The 27,651-nt window shown below is 45.1% G+C and overlaps 1 protein-coding gene across 1 annotated transcript in view; it reads right to left on the reverse strand.

Annotated features, from left to right (window-relative positions):
- LOC143786372 (protein unc-93 homolog A-like) overlaps positions 1-27,651 on the reverse strand; it is a 270,274-nt gene that overhangs the window by 186,432 nt on the left and 56,191 nt on the right. Inside the window, exons 2-5 of the mRNA XM_077275711.1 lie at positions 27,478-27,587; positions 12,414-12,595; positions 11,573-11,802; positions 10,469-10,645 (exon numbers count right to left, since the gene is read on the reverse strand). Coding sequence (XP_077131826.1) covers positions 10,469-10,645; positions 11,573-11,802; positions 12,414-12,595; positions 27,478-27,567 — 679 coding nt within the window. The 5' untranslated portion in view covers positions 27,568-27,587. The remainder of the gene's footprint in view (positions 1-10,468; positions 10,646-11,572; positions 11,803-12,413; positions 12,596-27,477; positions 27,588-27,651) is intronic.

Consider the following 27,651-nt stretch of genomic DNA (forward strand, 5'->3'; position numbering starts at 1 on the left):
AAAAAAGCAGTTGAAAATGTTGCTTGTTTCTTCATGCTTCTTACCCATACAATATTCTGTGTTCTGTGGTGCATTTTTGTCATATATAAGACTAAAAAACATAAAAAAATAGCTGGGTTACAATTCTCAGCCATACTGTATTTTGTGTTCTTGGGTACATTTCATTGGTATATAACCTTCCAAAAACTTTCAAAATGTTATCGTTAATATATTGGTCGGCCATAAACTATCCTGTGGTCTACAGTACATTTCCTTGGTATAAAACCCTCAAAAAAACTTGCTCAAAATTTATCATTATTATATTGCCATCCATAGGATATTACTTATTTTTGTGTACAGTTAGTTTCTATATAAGTCTCAAAAAATGTGTTGAAAACTTTTCTGTATTATATTGCTCACCTATACACTATTCCGTGGTCTGGAGTACATTTAGTTGCTATATTAGCCTCCAAAAACGTGTTCAAAATTTATCGGTATCATATTGCTCACACATAGGGTATTACATCATCTTGGGTACATTTAGTTGCTGTTTAAGTCTCAAAAAAATTGCTCAAAATTTTAACTGGATCGTATTACTCAGCGATAGGGTATTACATATTTTTATGTATGTTTCTTTGCTGTACAAGCCTAAAAAAGCTTGTTCAAAATTTATCGGTATTATACTGCTCGCCCATAGGGTATTACATCTTCTTGGATACATTTTGTTGCTATATAAGCCTCCAAAAACTTTTTTCAAGTTTATTGGTATCATATTGCTCACCAATAGGGTATTACATCTTCATGGTTTTATTTAGTTGCTATATAACCCTTCAATAACTTGTTCAAAATGTATGGGTATTATATTGCTGACCCACAGTGTATTACATTTTCTTGTGTACATTTTCTTGCTATGTAAGCCTAAAAAAAAAAGTTCAATATTTTATCATTATTTTATTGCTCACCCATTGAGTATTCCATGGTCTGGATTACATTTTGTTGGTATGTAACCCTCAAAAAACTTGTTCAAAATTTATTGTTATTATATTGCTCACCCATAGAGTTTTAGGTACATTTTGGGTACATTTAGTTGCTATAAACACCTTTTATATTTTTGCCCATAGGGTATTAGAGCTTTTTGGATATATTTTGTTTCTACAAAAGCTTTAAAAAACTTGTTCAAAAATTTATCAGTATTATATTGCTCACTCATACACTATTTCAAGATCTGGAGTCCATTTGTTTGTTATAAAAGCCTAAAGAAACTTGTTCAAATTTTTTTTCTGTATTCTATTGCTCATCCATAGACAGATCCATGATCTGAAGTACATTTAGTTTATATAACCCTCAGAAATTTGTTAAAAAATATATTGGTATTATATTACTCGTCCATAGGGTATTATATCTTCTTTGGTAAATGTTGTTGCTATATAAGCCTCAAAAAACATATTCAATAATTGATCGGTATAATATATGGCTCGTCCATAGACTTTTACATATTCTTGGGAAGATTTTGTTGTTATATAAGCCTAAAAAACTTGTTCAAAAATTTTAGGCTGTGTGCACATGTTGCAGATTGGGTGTATGCTTGTTGCGTTTTTCAGCGCAGAATTGTGGCAAAACCTGAAGCCAAACCTGATGACAGCAAAGTGAATGAGAAACCTAAAGTGTCATGCACACGTTAAGTATTTTTGACTTGCAGATTTGGTGCAGAAAATATTCTGCGGCATGTCAATTTTCTGTGCATTTTTGCCCTGCATTTTTCACCATTGCCTTCACTCAAATCAACTAAAAATATAGGCAAAAAAGCTGCGTTTTTCATTACAAGAAATGCAGAAATTTTACTCAACATGTGCACATACCCTAATCAGTGATATATTGCTCACCCATAGACTATTCCGTGGTCTGGAGAACATTTCCTTGGTGCATAGCTGTAGAAATCACAGGAACGTGGGATACAGTGATGAGCAGGAAATAGAAAAGAGTTAAGGGGTTTATTACAGGGGATACTCCACACAGGGAGAGTACTAGTGATGAAGGGGGTGAAAGTGAATAAACAAGGGTAACGAAACAGTTGGCTAAACAACAGGCAAGCTTATCAGTCTGAAGTTTTCGAGCGATGAAGGCATGTACTCCCACGGTGGTGCTGTAGAAAGCGCATGAAGTCCATGGCTTGGTCCTGAAGGAAACCAAGGCACTGTCTCCTGAAGGAAGCAGTGTGTCCGAGTTCTCTAGAGCGAGGTCCTGTGGGGATGGAGCGACATATGTGTGGTGACACAGTATCTGGTTCCGCCGAAATGCTATAAAGTTCAGTGGCAGAGGCGGGATGTAAGCCAGACAGCTCCAGCTGATCGTTCGGTTCAGCAGTTGGCTTCGCACCCACGTTAGATGGAGGAACGGCATGCGCGGACAATTCAGTGTTACAGCTGGGTGAAGGTACACAGTCAATTCCCTTATGGTCAGCAGGGCAGCAAGGTAGCGTACGGCACTGAGAGTTGGAGATACAGCATCATCTCATGGAGCGAGAGTTAACTGTCTCCTGTTGCGTACTTTGCCTTCTCGCCGAGTCTCCCCTATTTCGGCGCGCAGCACCTTTTATGTCTGTCATGCCCCTTTCAGACAAGTGCAAAGGTCCGTCCAGGTGCAAATGCTTTCCCCTTGCAACAATGATGACAGTCCCGATTGTTCCGGGACCGGCACAAGAGAGGCACCACCAGCCCAGTCCATCTTCCTACATGCCCCTCTCCTTGAGCTCGCCATTCCATGAGCGAGAGTTTTTGTAAAATACATTGGGGCTCTGTGGCTTCCTGAACAGGTGGCTTCCAAGCAAACTGGTCCTGATTGTATCGATTGGGGTTATTCCAGCTGTTGCTTGATCAGAGCGTCTTAAGTCAGAAGGAGTAATTGAGTTACCTTGAGTGGTCAAGTCAGGCTGTATAGAGGAGGGCGGTGGTGTGTCTGGTTCCACTGATGTAGAGCCTTCTGAAAAGTCTGGAACTTGTTCTGATGGGGGACCCTCAGATGATGTTTCAGGCTTCTTCTTCTCAATTTATTACCTCTGGTGCAGGTTCCTCAGGAACATCTTGTTCACTTCCGATTTGATCAGGATCTTTTGACAGACAGGTCCACAGCATGTTTCGGTGAACTACCCAAGTGGAGGAGTCCTCCCCCTTTCGGGTTGAATTTCGTATACAGGACCTGCAGGGTCAATCCTCCGTTTCACCCGATACGGGTGTTTCTCCCACCGGTATTCTAGTTTTTCTAGAGGGCATTTCTCCCGTATTAATACACGGTCACCAACTTGAAGAACCGTTCCTCAAGGTGGATTTCTCTCTGCATGCTCTACTTCTTGAAGTTTGGTACACACCAGGCGATGCAAAGTCTGCAACCGATGATGATGTTCTCGAACCCAGGTGGACACCCCATCCGTGGATATTCCTCCTCAGGCTCCAGCTCCATCTCTTTCCCTGTACGCCCAAACCGCAGGGTATACGTGGCTTAGCCGGTGACTTGGTTTACCCGGTTATTATACACTCACACTAATTCAGCTACGTACTCAAGCCATTGTGCCTTCCAATTTTCTTCCAGTGTTCTCAGCATCTGAATGAGAGTGCGATTGAATCACTCACAGGCTTCATTGCCTTGTGGATGGTAGGGTGCGATGTGAGACTTCTAGATGTGATACAACCAGTGTAATTCTTCCATTACTTTTCCCAAAAAACAGGCCCCCTGGTCATAATGAATTAGTCTTGGGCAGCCGTATATTTGAATGAAGTTTTTGCAGATGGCATGTGCGGCGGATTCAGCAGTCTGGTTTTGTGTTAGGGTCACAGCAGCAAACTTCACGAAGTGGTCCACCATCACTAAACAATGTTCATATTCTTGATGGGCTGGCCTGATACTTAGGTAGTCAATTATTAACACCTCCAGGGGGGCCTAAGTCACAATGGTCTGTGTGGGAGCTCTCTGCTCAGGTGGTTTTGCTATCTCACAACTTCTGCACAATCTACAGGTCTCTTCCACTACTGCTCTTAATCAGGGGTGGAACACGAGTCATTGTAACCAATGGAAAGTCTTTTCCTGGCCGAAGTGTGCCCCCTGTTCATGTGCTTCTGTGGCCACCTCAGATATTAAAGACTCCGGGACCACCACTTGCCAGGTGGCGCCGAGCTCCTGCCATAGCTGCACCTTCCTGTACAGCATCCCATTCCACATCTGAAGTCATTCCAAATGCCGAAGAATCTTGAAAGTTCCTAGTGATAGGACATTTTTTTTCTTCCTGACTGGGAGGCTGCTTGGATGTCACCCACTGTCTTAGTTTGTCCAGTTCCCATCTTCCTGCTGTAACCGCACCCATTTGTCATGAGCTCGACTCAAAACTCTCTGATGAGTCAACACTCGCATCAGTTCCTGCATCGTCACCACCGTCCTAGTGGGATTTCAGAATCTGAGGATTTCTTCATCTTCCAATTCTTCATCCCTATTTCATCCTGGTTGTTCATGTTTTGCACTGGACAAGGAGTCAGCATGAGTGTTCTCAGTCCCTCTCATGTAAGCGATTTTATTCTGAAACTTTGCCATACTGACCACTAGTGTTGAGCATTCCGATACTGCAAATATCGGGTATCGGCCAATATTCGCTGTATCGGAATTCCAATACCGAGTTCCGATATTTTTGTGATATCGGAAATCGGAATTGGAAGTTCCTATAAGCTCCCAGGCGTGTGCGGTGCGTATGGTTCCCAGGGTCTGGAGGAGAGGAGACTCTCCTTCAGGCCCTGGGATCCATATTCATGTAAAAAATAAAGAATACAAATAAAAAATATGGATATACTCACCCTCGGACGGCCCCTGGACCTCAGAGGTGCAACCGACAGCCTCCGTTCCTAAGAATGCAGTGAGTGTAGGACCTGCGATGACGTCGCGGCTTGTGATTGGTCGTGTGAGCGGTCACATGAGCAGTCACGCGACCATTCACAAGCCGCGACGTCATCGAAGGTCCTTCACTCTGCATTATTAGGAACGGAGGCAGACGCTTGCAGCGGTGACAGCCAGGGCTCGTCCGAGGGTGGGTATATCCATATTTTTTATTTTAATTCTTTATTTTTTACATGAATATGGATCCCAGGGCCTGAATGAGAGTTTCCTCTCCTTCAGACCCTGGGAACCATCCAGGATCACTTCCGATATTTGTGTCCCATTGACTTGTATTGGTAGCGGGTATCGGTATTGGCGATATCCGATATTTTTTGGATATCGGCCGATCCAATCCGATACCGATACTTTCAAATATCGGAAGGTATCGCTCAACACTACTGACCACCCATCGCTATTCCAGAGCTCACAATTTTGCATTCTCTGAATGGGCCAATGGGTTGTTATCTGTGCGCACCAGTACTTCACACCTGGACAGATATTCCGCAAACTTCTCAGTCATAGCCCACATCAACGCCCGCAAATCTAGCTTGAAGGAACTGTAGTTGTTGGGATTTCATTTGGAATCATGAAGGGACCGACTCGCATAAGCGATCACCATCTCTCTCCCATCCTGCATCTGTGACAACACAGCAACCCAATCCATGCAAGCTACCGTCGGTGTGGAGAATGAACTGCAGGGAGAAGTCTGCATAAGCCAACACCGGTACCTCAGCCAACGCCTTCTTACTTCTTGAAATGCCTTCTCCTGATGTTCTTCCCACCAAATTTTCTGATGCTTGGCACCCGAGGGCACTCCTCTTAGAAGCTCTATTAAGGGACTCACAATGCGGGCAAAATTTTATGCGAAACGTCTATAGTATCTGGTTAGTCCCAAGAATGCGCAGACAACTTTTACCATCGTCGGAGTGGGCCAATCCCATACTGCAGAGATCTTCTCCTGAGATGGCTTCACCACTTCAGCAGAAAAGACATTGCCCAGATACTCTATTTGGGGATGGAACAAATGACACTTCTGGGGCTTTACTTTTAGCCCATGTCTTTGGAGATGACTCAACCCCTGTTCCAATCTCTGTAGATCATCCTCAAACGAAGCGGCATAGATTATGATGTCGTCTAGATAGATGACCGTGGCTTCAAAGTTAAGATCACCCAGACACCTTTCCATTAGCCATTGAAACATCCCTGGAGCATTGGACAGTCCGAACAGCATTCTGTTGAATTCATAGAGTCCCATAGGTAGTATAAAGGCTGTCTTTTTCCAGTCTTGTTCTGACATTGGCACTTGCCAATAGCCGCTGGCTAGATCAAATATGGAAAAGAATTTGGCCCAGTGCAGATAGGGATTCTTCGATCCGGGCCAATGGGTAGGAATATCGCACCATGCAAGCGTTGAGTTTCCGATAATCTACACAGAACCTTAGAGTGCCGTCCTTCTTCCACATCAACATGATGGGGGTGGCCCACGGACTTTGGCTCTCCTGTGTGACACCTTTCTGAAGCATATGTATAAGCATGCCCTTCACCTCTTGATAGAGTTGTGGAAGAATCTGTCCATACCACTCTCTGATGGGTGCAGCATCCCCAGTCAGAATTTTGTGTGAGATTGCTGTAGTACAGCCAAAATCATCCTCATGGAGCACGTCCTGATATCGTCCCAACAGAGCCTCCACCTGTTGAATTTGTGAAGGGGTGAGGTTGGTCAGCTCAGCTCGCATTTGCTCCAATATACGCCTCCCTTCACAGACATGCTGAGGATCCGGTGTCAGGGACGTATCTACTGACATAATCCAAGGGTTCCCTTGCTTCACAGTCAACTCCACCGCCTGGGATGGTATCACTTCTTCGGGCGTTCCAGTGATTCGAGCCACTTCACTTCTAGGAGTTAGTGTGATGTTATCGTCTCCTAAATGAATGCAATGCATGGGTACCATCCTGTCATGTACAATGACCAGTGTTCATGCCAGAAGGAGGCCCGAGGGTAGCTGTTCAGTGGTAGCTGGTTCAATTTGGATCTCAACCCCTTCTAGTGGGATGCAAGCCCGTACAGGCAAGGTGAGCACAGTCTGTCCAGGCGGCAATATGAGTTTGTCAGAGGTGGGCACTATCACCTTTCCCAATATTCCCCCTTCACTGGCCGTTTCCAGGGCCTGCGCCACATTTATTAACTGTTTAACCACTCTTTGTTGGAAGTGTGCGGGCTCCACTGTTTCAGGGTTACTTCTCGGGGCTCGTTAAGGAGGAGATTCCCAAACTCTTTCAATATGTTCATTCCCAGGGTGACTTCTTGTCCGTTACCGGCTTCCCCCTGAGTCAACACTACCCCCTTGCATCCCAGATCTTTGCCGCAAATTGTCACCTGCATCCAGACAACTTGTCAAAACCAGAAAAGATAGACTCATCCAGACAACACCTGCGACCGGGATGGGCAAGTGGTTGGCAGCTATTAATTTTATCACAGGGCCCCACTCAGGCCATTTTGCTTCAGTGAAGTGTCTTTGGAAATAGGTTTCAGACATCGTAGTCACCTGTGAGCTTGCTTCCACCAGGCAACATACTGCTCTGCCTTCCAGTTCAGCCCACACAAGAGGGCATGCGGAGACTAAATTTGTGGGACTTATGTTACTCTTTCATGACAATTCAGGCTCCAGGCGGTGTCCCACAGGCTCGGAGCCTTCTAGTTTAACAGACGTTGATGAAAGGGCCTACCCCACCGTGGGCATTCCCGAGCCAAATGTACAACTTCCCCACAAGTGTAACAAGCGAGAGGTCTCCGTCTATGGAACATTTTGGCTTCTCGATGGAGCTCGGGGCCCCCTCTACTCCCGGGCCACTCTGCAGTTCCTACTGTTTTTTTTACTTCAGCCAGCTCTCCACGAATTTCCTGGATTTCCTACTGCAATTCTTCTACCCATTGTGGTTCGCTGATAAGATTAACTGATACCTCTCCGCTCCAGACCCTTCCCATGGGACTGTCACATCCTGCTCCTGCTCACGTGTATGTGCCTCACTTCCCATTTCAGACAAGATCATGCGAGGGTTAACTAGCAAGCGCTCCTGCGAAGCCTTTTTCGTCAACACGTCCCATAAGCCCGTCATCATCTGATTGCGCAGCACTACATCAATTGGTCCTACGCCTATGCTGCCTTTCATAAGGATAGCAGTATGAATCTCTTGGAGGGCATTCACATATTGCATCACTGTCTTTCCCTCCCTTTGCATACGGCTAAATAGATGTGACCTTAATTCCCCTATGTCTGTGGGGTCCCCATAAGTCTCTTCTAGTATTTGCAGCACTTTGTTAAAAGTATTTTGGCCCCTCGTGGGTTGCAACATGACGGAGTCTCTAGCTTCCCCATCTAAAGCCATCATGGCCACTTCAGCTTCAAGGGCAGGGGTCATGGGGTGCATTCTCAGCATTCCCCTCATGCGTTTTGTCCAATTCCATAACATAGAGTTACACCCTGTGAATTTGGGCAGATTATTTAACATTGCCCCCAAAGAAATGCTAGTTCATGGGTTCACCCCAACTGCTTGATCTGCCGCCTCCATGCTTGTAGACTGCATCCTGCTGTCTATGCCAAGTGTAAAAATCGCAAGAATGTGGGATGCAGTGATGAGCAGGAGGCAGAACAAGAGTTAAGGGGTTTATTACAGGAGATTCTCCACGCAGTGAGAGTATTAATGATGAAGGGGGGCTGAAAGCAAAATGCATAAACAAGGGTAACGAAACAGTTGGCTAAACAAAAGGCAAACTTGTCAGCCTGAAGTTTTCGTGGCAATGAAGGCTTGTACTCCCACGGTGGCGCTGTAGAAAGTGAGTGAAGTCCCTGGCTTGGTCCTGAAGGAAACCGAGGCACTGTCTCCTAAAGGAAGCGGTGTGTGCGGGTTCTCTGGAGCGAAGTCCTGTGGGGATGGGGCAATGTAGGGGTCATGACACAGTCTCTGGTTCTACCAGAGTGCTGTAAAGTTCAGTGGCGGAGGCGGGATATAAGCCAGACAGCTCCGGCTGATCGTCCAGTTCGGCAGTGGGCCGCTCGCCCACATTAGACTGAGGAACAGCACGCACAGACAATTCAGTTTTACAGCTGGGTGAAGGCACACAGTCAATTCCCTCATGGTCAGCAGGGGAGCGAGGTATCGTACGGCAGTGAGGGTCGATGCTACGACGTCTCACGGAGCAAGAGTTAACTGTCTCCTGTTGTGTACTCTGCCTTCTCACCGACTCTCCCCTTTTCCCACACGGAGCGTCTTTTATGTCTGTCACGCCTCCTTCAGACAAGTGCAAAGGTCCGCCCAGGTCTAAATTCTTCCCCCCTGCAACAATGGTGACAGTCCCGATGGTTCTGGGATCGGCACAAGAGAGGCACCACCGGCCCAGTCCATCTTCCTACGTAGCCTTCAAAAGGGCATAGCCTTTGAGTCAAGTTGTACCAATGCATGACAATTTGAACAGAATATGTATGATGCCCCCTGTATATCTAATACAGGGTGTATACCTAATTTTTTGCAGTTCTTGCTTCCTTCATAAATTACGGTAAACTGAAATTCCCTATTTTTTAATGACAAAAATTTTTTGGTTTATTTATTCTATATTTTTTTCTAAATCCTTTTTTAATTTTGCCTTACATACATGTCATTATACAGGAAAAATGTTTTCTTACATTTTTTATCCTGTCAAATGCAATTTCTCATTGGTTTAGAATGTTTTATTGTCAGTCCTTTAAGTAGAGTAAAAGTGTGACACCATTGTTGTCAGCAGCTAGCTGGGAGTCAGAGATGCTTCTAGGGGTCTTCTCCATGATGTTCTCCTTCCATTCAGCACTTTTCCCATCCATTCCAACATGTTTACTGCCCCTCAGACCTCTTTGCTGGGTCTGATGGAAAAAAGCTCGTCTTTCACATTGACTCCCCTTAGGCTGCTTTCACACTAGCGTCGGTATGGGCCCGTCACAGTGAGTCGGGCCGACGTACCAATGCATGCTGTGAAATAAATGCCCGACGTGGGCACCATTGTAAGGTCTGGGGAGGAGGGGGCGGAGTTTCGGCTGCTCATGCACGGTCGAAAATGGCGGACACGAGGCGCAAAAAAAGTTACATGTAACTTTTTTTGTGCCGACGGTCCGCCAAAGCACGACGCAACCGTTGCATGACGGTTGCGAAGTGTGGCGATACGTCACAATGCGTTGCTAATGTTAGTCTATGGGGAAAAAACGCATCCTGCAGACATCTTTGCAGGATGCGTTTTTCTCCTAAACGACGCATTGCGACGTACAGCCAAAAATGCTAGTGTGAAAGTAGCCTTATCCTCGTTACTCAAAACGAGCAGAATTCAAAAGTACAACTTGTCCTGCCAAAAACAAGCCCTTATACAGCCATGTGGACAGAAAAATAAAAAAAGTTATAGCTTTTGGAAGAAGGGGAGGAAAAAACTAAAATAAAAAAAAATGGAAAATCACCTGGTAATGAAGGGGTTAAGGATCTTTTAAAATGTATTTTTTATTTTTTATAATAGCAAATCATTTTAGCAAAATAAAATTGATCAAAACTATCTTACCTACATATACGCCTAAAATGATATAAACTAGAGCTTTTGATGGATGTGATGGGCTGGTAGAAATCTGACTCCAATTTCCATATTGTTCATTCACATTTCCATTAATAGGACTCCAATTTCCTGTCAGCAGTAAGGCTTCACTTGAGCCACAGTTTGTATTATTCCATATAGTTTCATCTACAAATGAATGAAAATTCATTCTATATAACCACAATTATTACAGAAATGGAATAGAAACAAATCCAAAAAAAAATCTTTCGAAAGAAAATTAAATGTTATTAAAAACGTTAAGAAAAAGTTATATAAAATACATTATAGTGTTTTTTTAATTTCCTATCTCCATGTCCAGTTTATCTACTAACTGAGATAGGGGCAGACATGATGCTAGCACAGATGATGCATCCTCACTGGGCCCAGAGGTGTAGGTGAACTGCTGTACCAGCAGCTTATGATCTGGCTTGTTACTTGGGGCCCGAGACACTGGAGGACCCTTTCCGAGGTTACTGGCTTGCTGTCATAGCGAGATGCCAAGCAGGGTGTGTGCCTGCAGCTCTGCTGCCTACAGTCTAAAATGGCAGTGGAGCCGCATGAACCCAACGAAGACAAGTTGCAGTGATTTCTCCTATAGACAGCACAATATAGAGAGGGGAATGCCTGCTTTTCATTCACTTTTTAGCTCATATACAATTATGGCAGCAACGTGGAGTGAATTACGCAGTAAAGCTGATCTGTCTTGATCTGAATCAAGCTCTGATGTGAGGTAAAACACTTGTTACCCAGCCCTGCACCATGATTTTCTGCCTGTCACTGTTCCCTTTCCTGCTCCTCACTCCTCCTCCCCCATTTTCTCTACCTTGAAGATAAGGAGCTGTGCCAAATTACACCTGTCACTCTGAGTAAGATGGACTTGTCTTTCATTAACAAAAAGATAATGTTATTAATGATTTTATCAATATTTGTTAAATAAAAGTGTTTTATTGAGATGTTCTTATCTTTTTTCACAATAATTTACTGTATGTGCTTTATCAGCTGACAATTAATCATAATATAAACCTTGGACCTAAACAAGTCAGTGAATAATTTTAATGGATGATGGTTACTTACCATTTGGCTGCGCCAAGTTTAATACTAAAGAAGAGATTAAGTTTCCCCAAATGCGAGATGATTGAAATACAAAGAAAAAGATTCCAAAGTATTGGTTGATGACATGCATATCCTTCTTGTCATATTTCAGCGCATATTGCCTTGCACAAACTGTAAGGTATGTGCACTTTGCAGTCCAGAAGGGACTTGCCCCTAAACCCAACAACACAGATGCAGGCATTAGGGTATACCTGAAAAATCAAGCCAAAAAAGAAAAAAATATGTCAATAAGCATATGTCTTAATTAATAATGTTAATTAGTATTTATTAGTCAGTGTCTTTATTAAAACTTTGGGGTAAAATGTCATTTAGACTTGTGCAATTGGTAGCTTCATTGTAGACCCTTTCATAGACCACTAAATATGGAATAGAGCCATGGTTATACTTGTGCCAACTGCTTTATTTACTCATATGACATTGATAGGGATTTGTACTGTATAAGTAAAATAATTTGGACATTTTTACCTTACTGAACCCAGTACATAATGAATTTAGGGGCTATTCATACTGCGTTTGGCATTGCACTCATGACTATCTAGTTGTTTTGTCTGAATGTTGGAACAAAGCAATTCAGATGCAATTTTCTACTTATGGCTCTATGTCCCTCATTAAATTCAATGGCTTTGTCAGAAGCATATCTGAATACAAGTCTTTTGGGGAGTCAGATGCAACCCTAGCTGGAGTCAAGAAAATGTAAATACTGTGTTAACAACCCCTAAATTTGAATGCTTTATATATTTTATTATAAGTCTTGAGCATACAAAAATATATTTAAACATATTATATTAAACATTAGTATTACCATTTTGGATAAAAGTTTGCCAGAGTGTAGATGATGTAAAAGCAGGTGACAATGGTAAGTGTCAGTTTACATCCAAGTTTGCTAATGACAAAAGGAGTAAAAACTGCTGCAGAAAAGATCTGACCACCATATGTGACACTTAAAGAAACAGCACCCAGACCTCCAGAAGGGTTAAGACTACTCTGCAAGGAGAAAGAACAGAATTAAAATTTTGAGATACCGATTTAGAAAATGACTGGTTTCTCAGGTCAGTACAGTCAACGAAGAGCTAGCACTCGACTAATTATAGAGTTCGGAGGTGCATGTGAAAGGAACCAATGATCCCATAAATATTCAGTATACAAGAATCACTGCACTCATCCAGTTCAGAGAAAAACAAAAGTTCTTTGCTGAAGTGAAAAATTTATTTTTAGAATATGGTGATGCAGTTGAAACGGAAAGTGGTTATGGCAGTTTTAACGTTTCGACCACACAGTGGTCTTGATCACAATACAGTGCCATATAGGTTATTCGTTTCAAGCATAATATGTTGCATCATTCGTATACAAACTGTCACTGCCGCCTTCACTTGCCAGGACACGGACCGTGTCGGCACCTCCCACTGGACCACCAACGCTGGTCACCGGATACTCCACTCTCCACCGTGCAGCACATATGAGCAAGCTATCTTATCCTGTGTGATGGTATCACACCCCTTGCTGTCAGCTCATATTCTCAGTAACAGCATAACTTTGCATGGGCAAGCAGGATTGAACCAATCGTATGCGCAAACTGATGGTTTTGGGCATTTATTCACCCTTCCAGGCGCTCTTGGTTTGTTCTGCAGATTTTGCTTCCCTAAAAATTGTGGCTTGAAACTTATCTATCTCCTTCTTCGTTTGTATACGAATGATGCAACATATTATGCTTGAAACGAATAACCTATATGGCACTGTATTGTGATCAAGACCACTGTGTGGTCGAAACGTTAAAACTGCCATAACCACTTTCCGTTTCAACTGCATCACCATATTCTAAAAATAAATTTTTCACTTCAGCAAAGAACTTTTGTTTTTCTCTGAACTGGATGAGTGCAGTGATTCTTGTATACTGGTTTCTCAGGTCAACTTTCAAAACTCTATTGAAGTATTAACTCTCTTTTAAGAATGGGGACAAAGAACTGGAAAACCCATACAAAGGAGGGAGTGATTGCAGCACAGTTGGTGCAACAAAAATTGGGTGAATGGGCAGTTGAAGCACTGTATCGTTACAAGAGCTCAAATGTCGAAAGGATGGATTTCTTAATGGTAGTAGTCTGGGAATAAAACTGTGCTAAAATGCAGACTAGAGGGCCTCATCAGCCAACATCCACCCCATCAACTTCATCTACTGATTTTCACCGTGGCAAGTGTTGTCATACAGGTCTCCGTGGCCACAGAACCTCCACTTGTTTACACGCTGCAGTCTGGGTGAGTGAGAGTCTGTCAGATGATATAGAAATGGACATGCCTGCTGATTCGTCTAATCTTAGATAATAAGCACACCCCATCTTTCTCAATCTACCATAACATCTCTGCCTGCACCTCTGTAACAGTCCAGTAGCTTGCCGTGTTCACACCTCCACAGCAGTGAGGCCTCTTTTGTGCAGTTGTGCTCACGTAAAAGATTGTTTCCTCCTACACATGGTAAAGCTAAGAACGTGAACTTCACTATCTTCAATCTACTTATAATAATAATCTTTATTTATATAGCGCAAACATATTCTGCACAGCTTTACAAGTCAGCAGTTCATACTGTATAAAACAGTCATAAAAAACAAGTTACAAAGTTTAAGATAATCAAATAATTAAAGCAAAGCTAATGATGACCCTGCTCTTCAGAGCTTACAATCTACAATGAAGTGGGGGTGACACCAATTACAGGTGATTATTTACAATGATGGTGCAACCATCTTGTGAAAATGGGGGTAGATAAAGGCTGCATGAGCCTTTTGGGTACGGTTGAGTTTGATGGCGAATTATGTTCAGAGAGGTAGAGTATAGGCTATATATAAAAAGAACTTTGATTAAGGAGCGTGATAGACTGCCCTAAACAGATATGTAAGTTGTGGTTATACTCCTAATTTCATGGGGGACAAAGGGTAAGAGGTGAGTTATCTAGGTAGGAGATTAATCTGAGCTGGACAAAGACCAGATCAGGTTTGGTACTGTCTTTGTGTGTTTCAGAGGTTTATAGTTGAGAGAGGCCAGGAGAAGTGGCAAGAGATAGAAGCTGGGATGCAGTTGGGGAGGTGGGGCTGTTGATGTCTCTCAGGATAAGGGCTGGCAATTCTGAGGACATGAAGTATGGCAGCAACACATAAAAGTGGTCAAGGAAGTGGGTGGGTGAGCCTGGGGGATAGTATGTGACCACTACTCTGAGGAAGAGGGGATGGGAGATCCTGATGGTGTGAACCTCCATAGAAGAATGGCAACCCAGGGGCCTATATTTATTTATTGGTTTAAAAACCGGATTGTGGTGGCAGTGAGGAGTGTGGGGTTATTATGGAGTTAGCAATGATCGTAAGGTGGTATATACACAACGCCATACACTCACTGTTACTTTTCCGAGAACTAATTATTGTGAACAGCCTGCAGCCTCCTCAGCTGATTGTTGCCCAGTCGTGTAAGTGTCTTATCGATAGTGGCCAGCTGGGAGCTATTTGCTCCAAAGATCACAGTTCTGCGTGACTCACGGACTTTGATCTCTGTGATTATTGGATGGACAATCCAATCTGTTGGCCATGGAAATTCAGTCTTTCAGCCTTGTGGATACAGACAGTTTCAGAAAGCTGATGGCCATCACATTCCCCCAGTACCAGTTGCCCTCTCACCATTGTTTCTATAAGAAAGATGTGCCTGCGCTACACCAGCATGTTCCAGACCATTCCCTGAAGAATTCTATGTCTGCCAGGGTGCATTTCAACACTGACACCTGGACAAGCAAGCATCAACAGTGGCTTTACATCTTGCTAACTGGGCACTGGGTGACTCTGGTGGCTGTGCGGGCAGTCAGGGAAGGGGCTGCTCCACAAGTCTTGGAATTCCCAAGACTTGCAGGGTGCTTGGGGATGGAGAACTGAACCTCTACACACCATAAGAAGGAGAACTAAACTACTATACAACAGGGCTTGGTGAAATAAACTACTAAATACCTAAAGTTGGTTAATTAAAGCACTACACACCATAAGATGGAGAACTAAACTACTAGACAGCTTGGGTTGGAGAACAAAACAAATACGCACCAGAACATGGAGACATAAAGTAATAGCAGTTTTTGGAGAAGAAAACTACTAAACAGCGTAGGTTGGAGAATTAAACTATTACACACCGGGGGACAGGGCCGTATTTGCCACTAGGCACTCGAGGGCACGTGCCTAGGGCGGGGACAATGCAGGGGGCGGCACCTGAGCAAGTTTAAGAAAAAAAAATTTATTTTTTTTTGAAAGTCCGGGGTCGCCCCACCCAGGGGCGCCGCTATAATGAGGAGAGTTGAGTACTTCGCCTCTAGCGGCATCCAGTCCCTCAAAACAGGGGGCGGCAGCGCAGCGCCGCCCCCTGCAGTCAGATGAGATGTGCCGGGTGCTAGCCATAAGCATGAGGCTGTGTCACCAGCAGGAGGCGGCGGGGATGCCGGGCGCGGTGCTGCCTCCTCACACAAACTTGTCCGGTTATGAGTGAAGTACTGAGGGCCGGGATGGGGAAGGGGTGAGCAGCCCAGGCAGCCAGGAAGACGAGCTACTTGAACGAACTAAGCACAGCCTGTGGGCGGGGACTGTGGCTGCTTGCCTGCTACACAGTAGCGTAGCGACTGGAGGGGGGCATCGCCCCGGGCCCTGTCACATGAAGGGGCCCACCGGGAGCCAGGGCCACCTCTGTGACATACAGAACACAGCATAGGAGCAGAGCAGTATGATGTCTGCTCTGCTCCCATCTGACGGAGACTCTGCAGGCTGCTAGCACAGTGGCCGGCTGCAGTCTCCCCCCTGCAGAGAATGGTTTTACCCCTTCTGACCTGATCATGAAGCTTTTCCCTGGCTGGCGCTGCAGGTCTTCCCTCTGTGCACGCTGGGATTGGCTCAGGCACGCTGGGTCCTAGTGCCCACCTTGCATTTCACCAAGATACTTCCTGGTCCTGTCTGCAAACTTTATCAGTAAGTGCTGGGGATGGAACATTTTAGGCTTATTAAATTGAGGTATGTCACTGTGATGTGAATGTGAGAGCATGGGGGTATTGTGGGTGAGGGGGGACAGGGTACTGAGGGGGTGGATGTGAGAGCATGGGGGTATTGTGGGTGAGGGGGGACAGGGTACTGAGGGGGTGGATGTGAGAGCATGGGGGTATTGTGGGGGAGGGAGACAGGGCACTGGGGGGTGAATGTGAGACTATGGGGGTGTTGTGGGCGCTGAAAGTGGGTGAGGGGGACAGGGTACTGATGGGGTGAATGAAAGATGATGGGGGTATTGGGTACTGAAGTGGGGGAGGGGAGGCAGGGCACTGGGGGGTTATTGTGAGACCATGGGGGTGTTGTGGGGGCTGAAGGTGGGTGAAGTGGGACAGGGCACCGAGGGGTGGGTGTGAGATGATGGGGGCATTGGGGCTGAATATTATAATGTTTTGTTCTGATATTATATGTGATCCATCATGTGATATTTGCTGTCTGGGGAGGCTGGAGATGGGGGGGTCGGGGGCTTTTGATGCGTACCACCTGGGTCTTTTATGAGTATTAGTATAAGGAGCCGCATACAGTAACCAAGAGCTTCATCACATTTACAGCACCACTCCAGCATTATTTTTATTATTTCATTGCTGGAGCGGTGCTGACAATCCCCGTCCCCTGCCCCCTGTCTGATCCTCACCTTCTGGCGTCTTCATCTGTTTTAGTCTCCGCTCGGCTCTGTCTCCTGCAGTTTGTGTCCTGTCCGAGGCTCCAGTGTTTCATGAAGCGGCGCAGAGGTCACTAATCAGTGTGAGTCTGTGGGAGCCTCGTTCTGGCCTGTTCCTCACTCTCAGGCTATGTGCACACGGTGCAGATTTTGCTGCTGATTCGTAGCAGTTTTCCATGCGGTGTACAGTACCATGTAAACCTATGGAAAACCAAATCCGCAGTGCACATGGTGTTGAAAATACCACACGGAAACGCTGAGCTGTATTTTCTGCAGCATGTCAATTCTTTTGCGGATTCCGCAGCATTTTACACCTGCTCCTGTATAGGAATCCGCAGGTGTAAAAACACAGGCGAAATCCTCACAAAAAAGCAGGAAATCCGTGGTAAATACGCATGTAAAACGCAGCACATTTTACCTGTGGATTTTGCAAAAACTGTGCGGGAAAAAAGCGCATACGAATCCGCAACGTGTGCACATAGCCTCATAGTCTTACATTGAGCGCTTGTGACATAGCTTCTCACTTCTGGCCAGTCAGAAGCTGCGCTCACAAGTTTGAGCTGTGGGACTGCAGCAGTGCCACAAAATAGTGAATACACCGGAGGATGAGTAAATGACTGGGAATGGGGACCTGCGCTTAAAGCACCACTCCAACGGTGGAAAAAAACCCTGCTAGAGTGGTGCTTTAATAATTTAATAATAAGCAATTTAATACTATAAAGTTGATAAACGTTTGGAATAAATGTCTGCAGTCACTTTATGTGACTGCAGACTGCCAAATCATGACAGGGAGCTGCGGGCCCATCATACTGTGTATAGAGGAGCTGCAGGCCCATCATACTGTGTATAAGGGAGCTGCGGGCCCATCATACTGTGTATACGGGAGCTGTGGGCCCATCATACTGTGGTAAGGGAGCTGTGGGCTCATCATACTGTGTATAAGGGAGCTGCGGGCCCATCATACTGTGTATAAGGAAGCTGCGTGCCCATCATACTGTGGTAAGGGAGCTGTGGGCCCATCATACTGTGATAAGGGAGCTGTGGGCTCATACTGTGTATAAGGGAGCTGTGGGCCCATCATACTGTGTATAAGGGAGCTGTGGGCCCATCATACTGTGTATACGGGAGCTGTGGGCCCATCATACTGTGTATAAGGGAGCTGTGGGCCCATCATACTGTGTATAAGGGAGCTGTGGGCCCATCATACTGTGTATAAGGGACCTGCGGGCCCATCATACTGTGTATAAGGGAGCTGTGGGCCCATCATACTGTGTATAGAGGAGCTGTGGGCCCATCATACTGTATATAGAGGAGCTGTGTGTCCATCATACTGTGTATAAGGGAGCTGCGGGCCCATCATACTGTGTATAAGGGAGCTGCGGGTCCATCATACTGTGTATAAGGGAGCTGTGGGCCCATCATACTGTGTATAAGGGACCTGCGGGCCCATCATACTGTGTATAAGGGAGCTGTGGGCCCATCATACTGTGTATAGAGGAGCTGTGGGCCCATCATACTGTATATAGAGGAGCTGTGTGTCCATCATACTGTGTATAAGGGAGCTGCGGGCCCATCATACTGTGTATAAGGGAGCTACGGGTCCATCATACTGTGTATAAGGGAGCTGCGGGCCCATCATACTGTGTATAAGGGAGCTGCGGGCCCATCATACTGTGTATAAGGGACCTGCGGGCCCATCATACTGTGTATAAGGGACCTGCGGGCCCATCATACTGTGTATAAGGGAGCTGTGGGCCCATCATACTGTGTATAGGGGAGCTGTGGGCCCATCATACTGTATATAGAGGAGCTGTGTGTCCATCATACTGTGTATAAGGGAGCTGCGGGCCCATCATACTGTGTATAAGGGAGCTGCGGGTCCATCATACTGTGTATATGGGAGCTGCGGGCCCATCATACTGTGTATAAGGGAGCTGTGGGCCCATCATACTGTATATAGAGGAGCTGTGGCCCCATCATACTGTATATAGAGGAGCTGTGGCCCCATCATACTGTGTATAAGGAAGCTGTAGCCACATCATACTGTGTATAAGGAAGCTGTAGCCACATCATACTGTGTATAAGGAAGCTGTAGCCACATCATACGGTGTACAGGAGAACTGTGAGGGACATCATACTGTTTATAAGGGAGCTGTGGACCCACCATACTGTGTATAGGGAACTGTGAAGGCATATTGTGCATATGGGAGCTGTTGGCCCATTACACTGTATATAGGGGAGCATTATACTTTCTATAGTGGAGATCTGTCAGCATTATACTGTGTAAATAGGGAAGCAGTGGGAACATCATACGGTGTATAGGGGAGTTATAGAATCATCATAGTGTGTATAGGGGAGCTGTGGGGGCCTTATACAGTGTATATGGAAGCTTTGAGCTCACCATACTGTGTATAATGGAGCAGTACATGAGGGACTTAGGGGACATTATTAAATGTAAAGTGGGCACTTCAGCATTATTGTATTGTTATAGGGGCACTCAGAGTATTGCGACCATCAGAGTTGCATATTGTCACAATATGGCGGTAAAATCAGTGTTCGTTTTTGTATATAGATTTATTTTCAATAACAGCGAGGTCATATTCTGAGGTTCCCCTATATTCACAATTAGAGTGCGCAACCGTCACTGTAATTCTCTCGTGCCCCCATCTATTCTCTCGTCCCCCCCTCTGTTCTCTCGTGCCCCCATCTATTCTCCTATGCCCCCGGTATTATGCGCTTGTCACTGTCACTAGAATATAGCAGTGATGCCAGCAGGGTAAATCCCACGTCATAAATTGCTTCCTTAATATGACAATGGTACCAGTCCCCCCTGGCTGCCTGCTGTGTGCCCTCTTTGGTACACACCAGGTAAGCACAGGAGCCGCAGGCAGCAGGATACTGTGTGACCATGAAGGTAAATAGAAGAGGATGTGTTATGTTTGTATTGTATCCTGCCTGGCATTAAAGGGGTTGTCTGAGATGGGGAAATATACAGTATATACATACTAGTTTATTTAAAATAAATCCTACACAGAGAGATATTGCCCTCCTGTCACCCCCTTGAATTCAGCCACAGACCTCTCTGGTGGTCGACAGCGGTTCTGGAAGTGATGACTGCACCATCTGGATGTCACAGAACAGATAAAACCTGTGATTAACTGCAGCGGTCAGGTGACTGTGAGGCTATGTGCACACGTATTTTTGAGGGCTGTGGATTTTTCCGCAGAGGATTTCAGAAATCCGCAGGTAAAAGGCACTGCGTTTTACCGCGGCTTTACTGTGTTTTTTTTTTTTTTTGCGTATTTTGTGCGGATTTCACTTGCGGTTTTACACCTGCAGATTCCCATTATGGAGCAGGTGTAAACCGCTGCAGAAACTGCACAAAGAATTGACACGCTGCGGAATGTAAACCGCAGCGTTTCCGCACGATTTTTCCGCAGCATGTGCACTGCGGATTCCGTTTTCTATAGGTTTACATTGCACTGTAAACGCATGGGAAACCGCTGCGGACCCACAGCGGCGGATTCGCAATGTGTGCACTTAGCCTTAGACGTTTCTCTGAAGGGGGGCCTGTGCCAGTCACCTGACAGTTCTGAGGAGAGGAGATGAGAGGCTGGAAAGGAGAGGAGATGAGAGGCTGGAAAGGAGAGGAGATGAGAGGCTGGAAAGGAGAGGAGATGAGAGGCTGAAGAGGAGATGAGAGGCTGGAGAGGAGATGAGAGGCTGGAGAGGAGATGAGAGGCTGGAAAGGAGAGGAGATGAGAGGCTGGTGAGGAGAGCCTGGTAAGGAGAGGAGATGAGAGGCTGGAAAGGAGAGATGAGAGGCTGGTGTGGGGAGGCTGCTGAGGAGAGGAGATGAGAGGCTGGTGAGGAGAGGAGAGGCTGGTGAGGAGAGGAGAGGCTGGTAAGGAGAGGCTGGAAAGGAGAGGAGAGGCTGGAAAGGAGAGGAGAGGCTGGTAAGGAGAGGAGATGAGAGGCTGGAAAGGAGAGGAGATCAGAGGCTGGTGTGGGGAGGCTGCTGAGGAGAGGAGATGAGAGGCTGGTGAGGGGAGGCTGCTGAGGGGAGGAGATGAGAGGCTGGTGAGGGGAGGCTGGAAAGGAGAGGAGATGAGAGGCTGGTGGGAGGCTGCTGAGGAGAGGGGATGAGAGGCTGCTGAGGGGAGGCTGCTGAGGGGAGGAGATGAGAGGCTGCTGAGGAGAGGGGATGAGAGGCTGGAGAGGGGAGGCTGCTGAGGAGATGAGAGGCTGGTCTCATGCTGTATATGGGGAGGTTATGTGGGTCTCATGCTGTATATGGGGAGGCTGTGTGGGGCTCATGCTGTATATAAGGGGCTGTGGGGGGTTTAAAGATATATAGCGGGTGTCAGCATACTTAATTCTCAATATTAAGTGATACAATTAATACTAATTAATATTGAGTAGAATTATTTTCATGCTATTTCATGCTCCACAACAGTCATGGTCTTTCATCTGGCCCCTCGGGGAAATAAATTGCCCACCCCTGATCTAGAGACATGGAGTGAGAAGCCCACAGACGATATCAACAGATTAGTCCGTCCTCTCACTAAATTACCCATCCAGCTCTTCACACTATTCTCTCTGAAACGTCCGAGCATTGCAGAGATAAACGTCCCTGTTTGCAGTCTGACTGATGCTGCCCGTGGTTTTGGTAATATGAATCGACTGACAGGTTGCCCTTAAAAATCTGTCAGCCAAACCGTGCAACCGTGGCAGAATCAACTGACCATGTACTGTGTATGAGATCCACCAGATTCTCACATGACAACTAGTGGAAAGGTTTGCTAAGGCTACTTTCACATCAGCGATTTTCTCCGTTCGCGGCAGACACTGCAGTTTTTCCGCATCTGTCGCGTAACATATCACTTACGGGCTGGCAACTCTGCGTTCGGCCTCATTCATTCCCTATGGGACTTGTGGACATGTGCGGGACTTGTGGACATGTGCGGCACTTGAGGCGAGACAAAAAAAACCCACTGCTAGCATCATTTTTTTTTCCTGTTGCTGCAAGTACCGCATTTGCCGGATCGCAACAAAACCGCAAGTGCCGCAAGTCCCATAGGGAATGAATGAGGCCGAACACAGTGTTGCCATAAGTGATCCATTACGGATGCGGAAAAACTGCCGGATCTGCCGCAAATGTCAAAAATCGCTGATGTGAAAGTAGCCTAAGTCACTGCCGATAGTGTCTGCATTAGTCATACTCGCCAATGGGGGAGGCAGCACGAAAAGTGCCTAGGGCAGCAGAAACTCTAAATACGGCCCTGCCGGGGGATGGAGAACTAAAGCACTAGAAAGTGGTTTCACTAGACACCAAGTCGTGGAATCCCCTGGGCTTGTGGGACAAAACTCTGTATCTAATAATAATAACAATATTGTTTATTTATATAGCGCCAACATATTCCACAGCGCTTTACAATTCAACCGTTCATATACAAGAGTCATATCAAAGTTAATGATAATACAATAATTAAGGCAAAGATAATAACGACTCTGCCCGTAAGAGCTTTCAATCTGCATTGAGGTGGGGTGACAAAGTACAGGTGCTTATTTACAATGATGGTCCAGCCAACTTGAGGAAATGGGGGGTAGATAAAGACTGAATGAGCTGGTCACCAGCCAATATTTGTAGTGCTTTTGGGAGCCATGGAGTTTGATGGAGGAGTATGATCAGAGAAAAAGGAATGGACTATATATAAAATGACTTTGATTAGGGAACGTGATAGTTGTGATTAGTCCTAATTTCTTGGGGTAGAGCATTCCAAAGGATTGGTGCAATTCGTGAGAAGTTTTGAAGCTGGGAATGGGTGGTACGAATTAGTGTGGATGTAAGTCGAAAATCGTTTGCAAAGCATAACGAGTGAATAGGCTGATAAACAGAAATGAGGGAGGAGATGTAGGGGTTGTCACACTGTGGAGAGCTCTGTGGGTGAAAACAAGCAGTTTAAATTGAATCCTATAATGTATGGGTAATTAGTGCAATGACTGGCACAGAGCGGAGGCGTCCGAGTACCGATTAACCAGATAGATGACCCTGGCTGCTGCATTAAGGATGGACTTGAGAGGGGAAAGTTGAGTGAGGGTGAGGCCCTCTAACACTTCCTGCAGTGAATCTGCCTCCTCAACCTCCTGTAGGGCCTCAATCTGCACCCTTAACCTCTGCCTTAATGAGACACACGTTTCAACATTGCAGAGAGAATCCTACCACCTCTGTACTGCGCAGCCAGGGCTCACCGCAATCTGGCAGTGTTTAAATTAATATGCCTTTGAGATCGCAGTCATACAGTTCAAGTGTTTTGGACAGCTATCTATGCTGAGTTTGAGCGGTCTACACTGATCCTGGAGCGAGGGTAGGTCATGCGATAACGGTGCTAACCCTACACTGGGGCAATCTCACACACATGTCTTGCTTGGCTCGCATCCTCAACCTGATGGTAAAGCAATTACTCTACCACCATCCCAGCCTGGATGCACTGATTCAGAAACCACTGTCGTTGTGTGCTCACTTCCACCATTCCTCTTAAGTTGGTATCGAGATCTTTCGGCCTACCTGTTAAGGGGTTGATATGCGATGTGATGACACTGTGGAATTTAACTCTGCACATACTGCAGAGACTGTGGCAGCAGCACTGAGACCTGGTGCAGTATGACATTTTGCATATCCAGGCCCAACGCAGTACGGATGTGGTGCAATTTACACTTGCAGAGTGGACACAGATGAGGGACCTCTGGAACCTTCTGCATGTTTTTTTAAAGGCTTATAAGATGGTTAGCGCTGATGATGCTGTCATCAGTAGCACTATTCTGGTCATCTACATGCTGGGGCACACTTTGAATAGTCTGTGGGAAGAGGTGATGGTGGTCCCGAGACTTGTATATAAGCTGAGGGGGATGTTTTCAGCACAAAAAAATGTGCTGAAAAACTCAGCTTATACACGAATATATACGGTAGTTTGAGATTTCCATCTAAATCTCCAAGTGACGTGACAGATGAAACCCACGAGGGATCTATTCACTATAATGAGGCAGCAAAGTTACTCTGCACTCTGTCTGGTCTCTGTTCCGCATTGTCCTTTTCAGAAATGCACAAATCTGTGGTTGACCGCGCTTATATGCTTGCCTAAAAAGATGGAAACTGCCGAATCACAGGTCCTACGGCATCCACAGTGCTTTCATCTGCCTCATTATAGGGAATCTTCTGCCAGAGGTTCCGTCTGAATTACATAATTCAGAGATTTACATGGAAACCCCAATGTAAGCTCTCAGTGCAGAGTGCAGGATAGATGTGCACCGAGCCCTACTGTGATCTTTGGGAGGCAGAATGAAAAAATCAACAGCAGGTGAAGAATTGGTGTTATTAATTTTTTATGCAGTTGCTTGGGCAGAATAAGTGATTAGACAACATTTTTCTTTGTGTTGGTGCAATTACAGATTTATATCAGGTTTTTATGTTTGACTGCTATCCCATGCTAAAAAACTTTTTATTGCAAAAATTAGTTTTTGCATCCCCATATTTAAGCCGACAGAGTCATGTGATGGCTTGATTTTTGTAGGACGAGTTGATTTTTTACTGGTACCATTTTTGGGCACATGACTTTTTTTTTCTCTTTCTATTCCGATTTTGGGAGGCAGAGTGAACAAAAAAACAGCAATTCAGCAATTGTCTTTTGAGGGTTTTATTTAGACCGTTCTGCATGTGCTAAAATTTATAAAGCAGCTTTATTCTTCTGGTAAGTACGATTAAACGGATACCCCATTTATATCTTTGCTTATGTTTGGCATTTTTACATGCTAAAAGCTATTTTATAGAAAAAATAATTATTTTTGCATTGCTTTATTCTGAGAACTATAACATTTTTATTTTTCTGCTGATGGAGCTGCATGGTAGCTTATTTTTGTGTGTGACAAGATAGCATTTTCAGCAGTACCATATCTATTTTTACATTAGACTTTTTGATCGTGCTTTACTGCACTTTTTGTTCATCAGGATGATGATATAGCATTGTTTTTTCGCCCTGTTTTTTTTACAGTGTTCACTGAATGGGTTATCTAGTGGGACAGTTTTATAGAGCGGTTGTTCCAGACGTGGCGATACCAAATTTGTTTACTTTTTTGTCACTTTTTTTTTTTACATAAGTAAATGTATTTATTGGATTAAAATGTTTCTTTGGCTGCTATAACTGTGAATGAATGAGCAAAAAATAAATCCAACCAGAGATGAGCATGACACACAGATGATGTTACGCCAGCCTTGACTAATCAAAAGTTGCACTGGGGACACTAGACGGTAAAGGATTCACAGCCTCCTATCCATCAACCAGGTACCACTGACCTGCATCTGAATCGATCTGCACATCTATAGTCCAAACCCCCACTGATACTGTGGTACGGTCCCGGATTTGGGTCTACGACCTGCAGTCTCGGGTGCCTGCTGAATGTCCCATACTTCCACCGCCCCTCTGACATCTCCTTCTGCAAGGTGTGAGGCAGTGACCAGTGTTACATGTAGGGGTCGCTGTGTGTTCCCCAAAGGATGCGTACAGAGGCATATTGAGGCCAAGGAAGAGCATTGCAGTCACAAGTGTAACTGTGATTGCAATGCAGAATAAAAGTTAGTATTCGTCCTGAGCACGCTATGTGTCCAGGGCAGATTTAGGGAAAACCTGCTCAGGGCTTTTGTGTTTTGAAACAGACTACAGCATGGTAGTCATACAGTCCGTTTCATTCCAGGATGGGTTTTCCATGTAGCTGAAGGACACAGATTGCTTGAAAAAATCCCTAAATCAGAGGGTTGGGTATCTCAGGGTAAGTGTCCGTGTCAGTCTGGTGTTGGCAGGAGTGCAGACCAGAAGGCTATGCAGAGCTCCATCTGTGTGAGGAAACACAAAAAAGCAGAGCCAAACAGTCTAGGCAGCTGAAAGGCCTGGCATCCACAGCGTACACGACGATGCAGTCACCCACAGTAACAGGTCTGGGAGGTGGACTGTCTTGTGCCTGGCTGTGAACCGGAGGTAGACTGTCCTGTGCCCAGCTGCGATCCGGAGGTGGACTGGTGTGTTTATCACCTGCAATCTAGAGTATATGGTTCCCGGCTGCGATCTGGAGGATATCGTGTGCTGTGTTTTGCTGTGAGATGAACATTAAAGAGACTTTTGATTTGAACTTTGCTGGGTCACTGCCTCATCACTTCTCAGTTTTTCTATCGCTGCACCACACAGGGTAGAAAAAATGGTAAATCGGCATGGATTGGAGCGTGGCCAGGGGAGTGGCCCAAATTTTCCTAAGAGAGCTGCATAATTTGTCTGTCTTTCTGTTCTTCAAAAGTTGGGATGTATGTTTCATGCTGTGATGGTCTTTGACACAAGAAAACGAAGTGGAAATGTCCACAACATCATTAAATAAAAATATGTATAATTTTATTAATTATATCTCATATAACAAACATCAATACAAAAAATGTCACAAATCTGCATATAAGTGCTGTATGTACTATGCACTTATCAGAGAACAATAAGGAGACATGACGGTAAACCAGATCGAGGGGGGAACATAACAGTACATCCTTATGTTATAAGCATGAACCAATATCACATCAATAGGGGGTCACATATATCCTCAGTGCAATGAATTAGTACTCAGGCATAGCCCTATCCAGAGAATCACATAATTCCAGCGGCACATGCTTACCCATTTGAGAACATCAAGGGATCGCCCCCACCTCTCACGGCACCCCCGGACGCGCGCTTCGCGTTCTAGCTCTTTCAACAGGGTCACGACCCGAGTCTGCAAATTGAGATACTGATTTTGCTTTTATCCTAAGTCATATTGCACGACTCATTAAAGGGTTGATTGTGACTTGTAGGATCGCTACTTCCAACAGGTGGCGCTATAGAGTTTAAGTCCTCTTTTTATCTGAAGAGGCAATTTGCATATTATATTTCCCATAGGAGCATTGCGCGACGAATAAGCCTCCTTACCTTGACAAGCCAGAGCTGGTAGGTTACTCTCCATAAGGATAAACGTTGCCCCTTAGACCTCTATTTCTAAAAGAATCTTACATTGCAGCATTTTTTCCAGACCTGCCTAGTATTTATGTGCAATACTGTATTTCAGTATTGTTTTTACACTGTTCAGCAATTTACCTGAAGTGTTTGAAGGCCACCAAATGCAACAAAAATAAGTAAAAACCCCACAGATACAACAAAGATATTCTTTAGATGGCTTAGTTTCATGTTTGATCTTTCCAAACGTCCTGTAAAGCAAAAGAAGGAAGCTGTGGTGAGACAAGGTGGGTTGAGGTCACTGCTACTTTCACG

The sequence above is a fragment of the Ranitomeya variabilis genome, chromosome 7 (assembly GCF_051348905.1).
Source record: "Ranitomeya variabilis isolate aRanVar5 chromosome 7, aRanVar5.hap1, whole genome shotgun sequence".
NCBI lineage: Eukaryota > Metazoa > Chordata > Amphibia > Anura > Dendrobatidae > Ranitomeya > Ranitomeya variabilis.